Source organism: Palaemon carinicauda, chromosome 1 (assembly GCF_036898095.1).
Source record: "Palaemon carinicauda isolate YSFRI2023 chromosome 1, ASM3689809v2, whole genome shotgun sequence".
Lineage (NCBI taxonomy): Eukaryota > Metazoa > Arthropoda > Malacostraca > Decapoda > Palaemonidae > Palaemon > Palaemon carinicauda.
This window is the reverse complement of record NC_090725.1, coordinates 3,271,004-3,281,003: the sequence shown is the minus strand read 5'-3', so window position 1 is coordinate 3,281,003 and position 10,000 is coordinate 3,271,004. Positions and strand designations below refer to the sequence as shown.

The following is a 10,000-nucleotide window of genomic DNA, read 5'->3' as shown; positions in this document are numbered from 1 at the left end:
CCATAAATTTAAAGTGGAGTTGTTAAACATATATTCAACAGAAATTAAAGAATACGTTTGATACTGCATTTTGTCGATTCCGACTTGATTGCCTATGCGGCCCTATTGAATCAAAGAAGGAAATATATGAAGTTAGCATGAAGCCAATTCGATTCAATGGAAGTGTGCTGTGGAACCAATGTGTTGAATCAGTTGATATGAATAATTTGCGTAGTATGTGTTGCATAAGATGAATTGCATTGGAAATAAAATTGTAAATACATATAAGGGATGCAAAAGATTTTATAAATGAAAGCATATATCAAGAATGTTTTTCATAATTCAGTCATTTCGAAAAACTGCAGAAAGATAAGTTGAAAAACTATAGAATTAGGAACTTTTAGGAAGGTGGAGGGAGAGGAGGATTTAGAAAGGCCTGGACAAGTGGAGCTCTAAATACACCGAATAAGAAAGAGTTTAATATCTATGAATTTTGATAAGGAATGAATGATCCACAGTCTTCTATTTTGGATGTTTTATATATATATATATATATATATATATATATATATATATATATATATATATATATATGTATATATATATATATATATATATTTATATATATATATATATGTATATATGTTTATATATTATATATATATATATATATATATATAATATATAAACATATATACATATATATATATATATATATATATATATATAAATATATATATATATATATATATATATATATATATAATATATAAACATATATACATATATATATATATAAATATATATATATATATATATATATATAACATCCAAAATAGAAGATACATATATTGTTTGACTAACCACTAAGCTAATCACCTAATCATAATATATATTTCCAATTAAAGAGGGGAGAAATAGATTCTCAGTAATTGTCCCGAGGATTCCCACTTATGTTTGTCTTCTCGTACTTTATTGAAACAAACTAGCTTTTAAACTCCATTTTTCCTCACCAAAGTTTTTAAAAAATCATATTTCTTCGATTTCCAATTTCTGCAGGTCGCCAACTTAGAGAAGTTTCTGGACCAAGTCAGTGAAAAGTTTCCTAAACTGCGGTACCTCAGTATGTTGGGCAACGAAGCCTGCCCAAACCAACTCTCCTCTTTAGACAAGGACGAAAAGGATTACATAAGATACAGGTAAGGAGACAGGGTTTGTATTTACTCAAAGTGCAAAAGATATTGATAAGAATACATGCTCATAGTTCAAGTAAATGAAGATTAGGGTAGTACAGTTATTTATAACTCTATGCTTTGGAAGATATCAAAACAATGTCAACGTCAGGCATGACAAATGTTAAGTCTGTCACTTCACTAATGGTGCAGCAACCAATTATTAGAGAGATCAGTTTAATGTTCTCGAGTAGCAGAAAATCCCTCCACTCCGACTAAAGTTACCCCAGACAGAAGTAGCCTTGGCTGGTGTACCACCCGTGTGTCACACGATCGTACATAGTTCATTTTGTACTTGTATCTTCGACGACCCTGAAAATTCATGTCTGCTTTTCTCCTCTGTAACAGTGTCAATATTTGAACATGAAAATTCTTGTTGCTTTGAGATTTTGTATATTAAAGGAGAGTGTTCTTTAATAAACTAACTCAGTTGCTTTCAACCTGCCTTTGAGTCACAACCCTTCTTTCGGCACGTCACAACTGTTTTCCAAAGGACGTGGATTGCAAGCCTAGGACATCCCTCCCCCACCTTTTTTGAGGGGTCATTTCTTCTCCCAGCCTGACACACGACTTAGTATCGCTTATCATAGAACGATTGAAATAAAAGGACGAACTATAACTGGAGACACCTATGTAAATTAGGACATGAAGTTCTTACTAACAGAAGGGGCGAATACCCCATCAGCCGCCCACGTCATATCACTTCGAAATCCTTCAATAAATCACTCATGTACTTAGGTGAGGCTTATCAACCTTACCTTATTTAGAACTAGAAGTTGCAGATGTTTCGTAGTAAAAATCTTTGTTTTGTGACAGCCAATTGATAAGCAATGATCTCGGTTAACTCACCTGTTTATCTAATTATGTTGGGAGTCACCGTTTCGTGATTGGGTGAGTGTAAGAGAAATATTAGGCAAAAGGGTGATAATCCTCCTGGATCAAGAAGTATTCCAGGAAAATCTGTATCTAAGCAATATAATACGGCCATCAACTTCTACCTTCTCGACGTCAGGAAAAGAATATAAGGTAATTGACCAATATGTTATTTCTTTGGAAGGAAAAACTGTGTAAAAAGTAAACCAAGCAATATATCACACAGATGGAATACCTCTTTTGAGGAAACTTCAAGAGCAATTTCGGTACTTGGTGTAAATTCATTTAAACGTTTTCCTAAATCGACAAAACACAATGTATACCAGGCTGACACTTGCACGACTTTTTGCCACGAATTTGTCGTGGCAAGTCGTGATATTTTGTGGCACGAACTGGAAAATAAAAAAAAAAAAATTACCTCAGAATCACAGCTCACCTGTCCACATTGACACGAACTGGCACGACGAGTTCACGACGAGTTCATTCATAGTTTTAGCATAGTTTGCGTACTTCCCGCATCGTCCCGATGAGTTCACGAACAGTTCGCGCATAGTTCACGCATAGTTCACGCCGCGTTCACGAAATTTTGTCGTGACCAAAATTTTGAACATTTCTAAATTCTCGTCATGACATGCCACGATGTCACGACAGGTTCACGACGAGTTCACTCCAGTTCACGACGAGTTCACGCCAGTTCACAACTCGAGTCGTGACAATGCATGCCACAAATTCGTGCAAGTGTCAGGGTACCTATAGAAGAGGCAGACGACTAATTTCTTATGCAGACAAAACCACACCAACAAAACCCATAGATTTATTTAGCACCTCCGATGTCACGTCACCTAACGTGGTATGATCGGCGCAATGAACCCGATGTTGTCTATTAGAAGGTTAAATGTATCATGACTTAATTATAAGGAAACTGAAAGGATAACATCACAAACTTGTACCCTTGTCCTTTGCAATGTTTTGTTGGCCTCCTACTATAGAGTTTTTAGGATGTCTTTTCAATCTAATCTCATTAGTATTTTCTTGACATAGCATATCCTACAGAATTCTAAAATTATAAGATATGAGAAATCCTACTCTCTTCTAATGATGTTTTCACAAGTGCCGAGAAAATATGTTTTTTTTTTCTACTATTATATTGCAAATATCTATTACATAAACATTAAGAGCACAAATCTCCCTCCCCCATCTCTCTCTATCTCTCTCTCTCTCCCTCTCTCCTCTCTCTCCTCTCTCTCTCTCTCTCTCGTAACAAAACAAAAGACAATGGTTTGTTTTCTCTCTCTCTCTCTCTCTCTCTCTCTCTCTCTCTCTCTCTCTCTCTCTCTCTCTTAACAAACAAAAGACAATGGTTTGTTTCTCTCTCTCTCTCTCTCTCTCTCTCTCTCTCTCTCTCTCTCTCTCTCTCTCTCTCTCTCGTAACAAACAAAAGACAATGGTTTTCTCTCTCTCTCTCTCTCTCTCTCTCTCTCCTCTCTCTCTCTCTCTCTCTCTCTCTCGTAACAAACAAAAGACAATGGTTCTCTCTCTCTCTCTCTCTCTCTCTCTCTCTCTCTCTCTCTCTCTCTCTCTCTCTCTCTCTCTCTCTCTCTCGTAACAAACAAAAGACAATGGTTTGTTTCTCTTTCTCTCTCTCTCTCTCTCTCTCTCTCTCTCTCTCTCTCTCTCTCTCTCTCTCTCGTAACAAACAACAAGACAATGGTTTGTTTCTCTTTCTCTCTCTCTCTCTCTCTCTCTCTCTCTCCTCTCTCTCTCTCTCTCTTCCTCTCCTCCCTCTCTCTCTCTCTCTCCGTAACAAACAAAAGACAATGGTTTTGTCTCTCTCTCTCTCTCTCTCTCTCTCTCTCTCTCTCTCTCTCTCTCTCTCTCTCTCTCGTAACAAACAAAAGACAATGGTTTGTTTCTCTCCTCTCTCTCTCTCTCTCTCTCTCTCCTCTCTCCTTCTCTCTCTCTCTCTCTCTCTCTCTCTCTCGTAACAAACAAAAGACAATGGTTTGTTCCTCTCTCTCTCTCTCTCTCCTTCTCTCCTCTCTCTCTCTCTCTCTCTCTCTCTCTCTCTCTCTCTCTCGTAACAAACAAAAGACAATGGTTTGTTTTTTTATATACAGAATGACACACGATCTCCATACCTCTGCCTGGCCCAACGCAGTTCCGCTACCTAGGAGTGCTGCCATCTAACGCACAATTTCTCACCAAATAACAAAAACAAAATTATGGAGGGTTTATAATTATTTCTTTATTTCTGCAGTAAGAGATTTTATGAAAATCCAGAGGCCATAACAGGGATTCTTTCCTTTTCTACTTGCTGGGGTTTTGACGTTGTTACTTTTTTTTAGAATGATTTATTGTTAATTTGTTCTCTTCATTTATTTATTTCCTTATTTCCTTTCCTCACTGGGTTATTTTTCCCTGTTGGAGCCCCTGGGCTTATAGCATCTTGCTTCTCCAACTAGGGTTGTAGCTTGGATAATAATAATAATAATAATAATAATAATAATAATAATAATAATAATAATAATAATAACATCAAGAAATAAACTAGATTTTTCAAAGAGCAAGTAGGTTTTTACTAAATAACACAGAATAATCCAGAATTCACGTACAGTAGATATTCAACAGTGATTATTTTTGGCTCCGAATATGGCAACATTGTATTTCTTTATCGCTTGGGCTTAGGGGATAGGGCCTAGACCCTCCTCTAGTTTTGCTTACATCTTCTGTTACTGTGGCTACCCACCTTGTAACCACAATAGGCTAATTGGATTTCATGCCAAGAGGGAAGGAATTTCTATGACTTCCTTACTCTATGAGTATCTCTATCTTCATATATTTAAAAAAAAGAAAAAAAAAACTGCTTTAACTGTCCTGTAAACGGTTTGCGAAAGTAGCAAGAATTTTAGCTATGATCAGCATCTTTTTGATGCTTCATCAGTCCTTGAGAGAGAGAGAGAGAGAGAGAGAGAGGAGGAGAGAGAGGAGAGGAGAGAGAGAGAAGAGAGAGAGAGAGAGAGAGAGAGAGAGCTTGAAGGTCTCTAAACGGTAATTTATTTTAAAGGATGGAATTTATTGAGATTACGTACACGAGTGGTATCACTTCAATGTCAAATGAAATACGTTCATTAAGACGTCTTTATTACATATGAGAGAGAGAGAGAGAGAGAGAGAGAGAGAGAGAGAGAGAGAGAGAGATGTCTTTGGGAAATTTCTGAAAAATGGGAAATTGACGTTCTCCCCTATGGCATAATTAGGTGAGGGGACCGTCGACCTTACAGTAAGGAGCGCCCAAATGAGCTTGGGAAACAATTTATCACTATCATATATTTGTATCCTGAGTTTCTGGTATTTGTATTCTTCTCACACACATACACAACATACACAAACACAGCTATGTGTGTATATAAGTGTTGGCTTGATAAGCTGAAAAATAAATACTAGCATATTGAAATAAGAGAGAGAGAGAGAGAGAGAGAGAGAGAGAGAGAGAGAGAGAGAGAGAGAGAGAGAGAGAGAGAGAATATGATGTTCTTTAAAACATCGTAATATGGAATTTTAATTTTGAAGGATTGGTGTCGGTTGACCCGCCGAATCAAACTTATTTAGCACATTAAATGAAACTGTACAATTTTCTTCTAACGCTCAACGCTGCGATGGGACAAGGTGAGGAAAGCTATGCCAACCACACTCAAATTTGAATCTGAAACCCGATAGAGCGCAAGAGAAGCGGCAGTTAAACCAACTTGTCACCACTTTGATGACTTGGTAGTAGAATTGCCAGGTTTTCCAAATGAGAAAAGGCCAACGTTTGACCAACTGCAGCTTTAAAAGGCCAAACTAATAGTAGAAAAAGGCCGAAAATATAACATTTAAGGCTAACTAATTTTTAAAAAGGACAAATTTAGGTATCTAGCACGAAAAAAGGCCAAATGTTTAGTTTTTTTGGCCCGAAAAAGGCCAATCTGGCAACCCTAATTCTACTGGAAGAAATGTCTACTGATCTGAAAAAAAATGTAGAAACTAGAAGTGAAGCCAATCAGCTGTTGCACCAGATTCTCACCTTTCATGTGTTATTATTATTATTATTATTATTATTATTATTACTTGCTAAGCTACAACCCTAGTTGGAAAAGCAGAATGATATAAGCCTAGGGGCTCCAACAGGGAAAATAGCCCAGTGAGGAAAGGAAACAAGGAAAAATAGAATATTACAAGAACAGTAACTACATTAAAATAAATATTCCCCATATAAACTATACCAACTTTCATAAAACAAGAGGAAGAGAAATCAGATAGGATAGTGTGCCCGAGTGTACCCTCAGGCAAGAGAGCTCTAACGCAAGACAGTGGAAGACCATAGTATAGAGGCTATGGCACTACCCAAGAATAGAGAACAATGAATTGATTTTAGAGTGTCCTTCTCCTAGAAGAGCTGCTTACCATACCTAAAGAGTCTCTTTAAAAGACCCTTACCAAGAGGAAAGTAGCCACTGAACAATTAACCCTTGGGTGAAGAATTGTTTGGTAATCTCAGTGTTGTCAGGTGTATGAGGACAGAGTAGAATCTTTAAAGATTAGGCCAGACTATTCGGTGTATGTGTAGGCAAGGGGAAAACGAACCGTAACCAGAGAGAGGGATCCAATGTAGTGCTATTTGGAATCCTAAATAGACCGCATTCAAAAGAGATTTCATAGCCATCAAGTAAACTTCTATAATGCTGCTAAAGACTTAGAGGCACTTTAAATGTACATACATACATATACCAAAGGCACTTCCCCCAATTTTGGAGTTGTAGCCGACATCACCAATGAAACAAAACAAAAAGGGGACCTCTACTCTCTACGTTCCTCCAGCCTAACCAGGGACTCAGCCGAGTTCAGCTGGTACTGCTAGGGTGCCACAGCCCAACCTCCCACATTATCCACCACAGATGAAGCTTCATAATGCTGAATCCCCTACTGCTGCTACCTCCGTGGTCATCTAAGGCATCGGAGGAAGCAGCAGGGCCTACCGGAACTGCGTCACAATGAAAACAAAAACACCGATCTGTAATAAGTCATTCAATGCACATTAGAACTATGGGAAAATTATACTGTTATGGTAGAGCCAGAATAGAGAAAAGGATACCAGTAGAAACAGCTACTGATGTAGGCCTCATTGCAAAACAAGAGATCATGTGTCTAATAAAAGGTACAATAGATAGCCTGCATTCTGAAATGAAACAACGTAACACAAGACTTGAAGATATAAATAATAAGTTTGGGTTTTTGCTAGTTGTGGAACAAATCCTTTAGAAAAGTAGAAGTTCGGAATAAATGGATAGCGAGAGAATGGAGGAAAACTATTTACATGTTAGCGAATTCCACACTTGTGATTTGGAGGGTGATGAATTTTATGAGGAGATCTTAGATTACAGAATGCTCTCGGCAAATAGAACAGAGATTCAGGCTTCCACTCCAGAGAAGCTCATCCAGTTCATTAGACAAGATGGTGATGGAAATGTTTTCCCAAACATAATAGTAAGTGTGTGTGCAGATTGCCATGCCTGTAGCATGACACGGGCTCTTGTCCTAGACAGCCCGTAAGAGGATATCAATCTGGAATGAGAACTCCTAAAAGAGCAAAAATTGGTGTATTAGAAAGGAAAGGTTGGATTTGAAAGAGTCTGGAACAGGAAAAAGGATGCAGGATGAGGGATAAAGGATGTATGATGAGGGATGAAGGAGGGGTTTGACAAGACATGGAAAGGGGCAGAAAGTAACCCGAAAAAGGGGATTCCTTTTTAGGTCCACGAAAGAAAGGTTCTAGTTAGAGAAAAAAGTATTGATAGTAGCAAGTGCCAGTAAGTAGGTGAGACTGGGAGAGGAGAGAAGGATTTTCAGTAGGAGAGAATAGGAGTAGGTTTAAGCAAAGAGGCTTATCCCTGCTCACTTAACAGTAGGAAATCAACTTATACACAGTATCAATTTCAATTGCAAGCTGTGAACATTCGTTCAGTAAACTGAAATTGATTTTGGCTTATCCCAGAGCCTCATTGGGACAGGATAGTGTGACGGGCCGAGAGAAGGTTGTGAACTCAAAGGCATTATGAAAGCAACTGAGTTCATTTATTATAGAACACTCTCCTTTATATACAAAACCTCAAGGCAACAGGAAATTACATGTTCGAGAAACAGACAATGTTACATAGGAGAAACGCAGACATGTTTATTCTGGTTCATTTTAGTGCGAGGGAAGAGCGAAGATACAAGTATAATATATACAAAATGAATTATGCACGATCGTGTGACACACGGTTGGTACAATAGACTTGACGCCCTAACATTTCTTATTATTGAGCATGAAGAGGTAGGACTCATAAACTTTGATGATGTTATTGAGAATTTTGCTACAGCAAAGTCTCGCTGAGTCCAAATATATGTTGCATATTGAATGTTAATTCTAAACAGTTTCAGAAGCTGACAAATTAGTTTTCATTTTTTATTCAGTTTTAATTAAAGTTCTTTGATTGGTAAGGGCTATTAGAGAATGTCCAGTCAAATCATTACTATAACTAACAGGTTTTCAACACTGTATCACTTGAAGGCATCTAAAAATTCTCTCTAAAACTGTTTTTATCAATAATAATTTACACAATTTCTTTAGCTCAGAACTTTAGGATTGCAGTATAAAATGCTCTTTTTTCTTTTTTCTTTTTTACAAATATTATATCTTTATTTCATTCATTTATTTTTGTGCTGAATAGTGTTAGTAAAATATTTGCAATTCCCTCAGTCCTGTTGGTATCAGTAAACTCCATATCTTTAATTAACGAGTTTGCGTCGCTGTGAAGCTTGATTGCATTTGGAGATTATATATAGAACTGTTTTTATCAATGCTAATTTCCACAGTTTTTCCATTCAGAGCTTCAGGATTATGTAATGCTTTTAGATTCTTTTTTAAATTACATCCTTATTCCTTTTTCTGTGAAGAATGATGGGTAAAACCAAGGTCCATATATATATACTGTATATATATATATATATATATATACATATACATATATATACATATACATATATATATATATATATATATATATATATATATATATATATATATATATATATATATATATATATATTCAAATTCAAATTCTTTATTTCAGCTGTAGGGCCATATACAAAATATTACAATAAAATAATAGTTATATACAAATATATTAGGAATAAAACAAAAGGTCTATATATATATATATATATATATATATATATATATATATATATATATATATACATATATAAATATATATATGTATATATATATATATATATATATATATATATATATAACTTGAGTAAAACATTCGTATCTCCCTCAATAATGCTGGTAACACTATACTCGATGATTATACTTCCTTGTAACATATAATGTCAACTTGTATTAGCAAACCCAATATACCGTTTGGCAGTAAATACTTATAGTTTTTTCTTCACATCGTCAACCGAATCATTGTGGTACAGATCCAGAATCCTTGAGATCTATTCCATGACTAGTGTGACGGGTCGAGAGAAGGTTGTGAACTCAAAGGCAGTGTGAAAGCAACTGAGTTAATTTATTATAGAACACTCTCCTTTATATACAAAACCTCAAGGCAACAGGAAATTACATGTTCGAGAAACAGACAATGTTACATAGGAGAAACGCAGACATGTTTATTCTGGTTCTTTTTAGTGCGAGGGAAGAGCGAAGATACAAGCATAATATATACAAAAGGAATTATGTACGATCGTGTGACACACGGTTGGTACAGTGCTATTTCCTGCGTGTGCTCATGGGGACCAGTACCCCTAAGTTACCCTTATGGAATTTCTCCCATTGGCTTAAATTAGTTGTTAAGAAATTGCAGGAGAAAAAGAAGGATTCAACCTTG

At 36.2% G+C, this 10,000-nt stretch overlaps 1 protein-coding gene across 5 annotated transcripts in view; it reads left to right on the top strand.

The window, feature by feature from the left end:
• Nucleotides 1-10,000, top strand: part of LOC137646471 (leucine-rich melanocyte differentiation-associated protein-like) — a 159,338-nt gene that overhangs the window by 135,580 nt on the left and 13,758 nt on the right. For all 5 annotated transcript variants that reach the window (XM_068379576.1, XM_068379582.1, XM_068379586.1 and 2 more), the window contains one exon: nt 1,039-1,178. In XM_068379576.1, the coding sequence (XP_068235677.1) occupies nt 1,039-1,178 (140 nt within the window). The remainder of the gene's footprint in view (nt 1-1,038; nt 1,179-10,000) is intronic.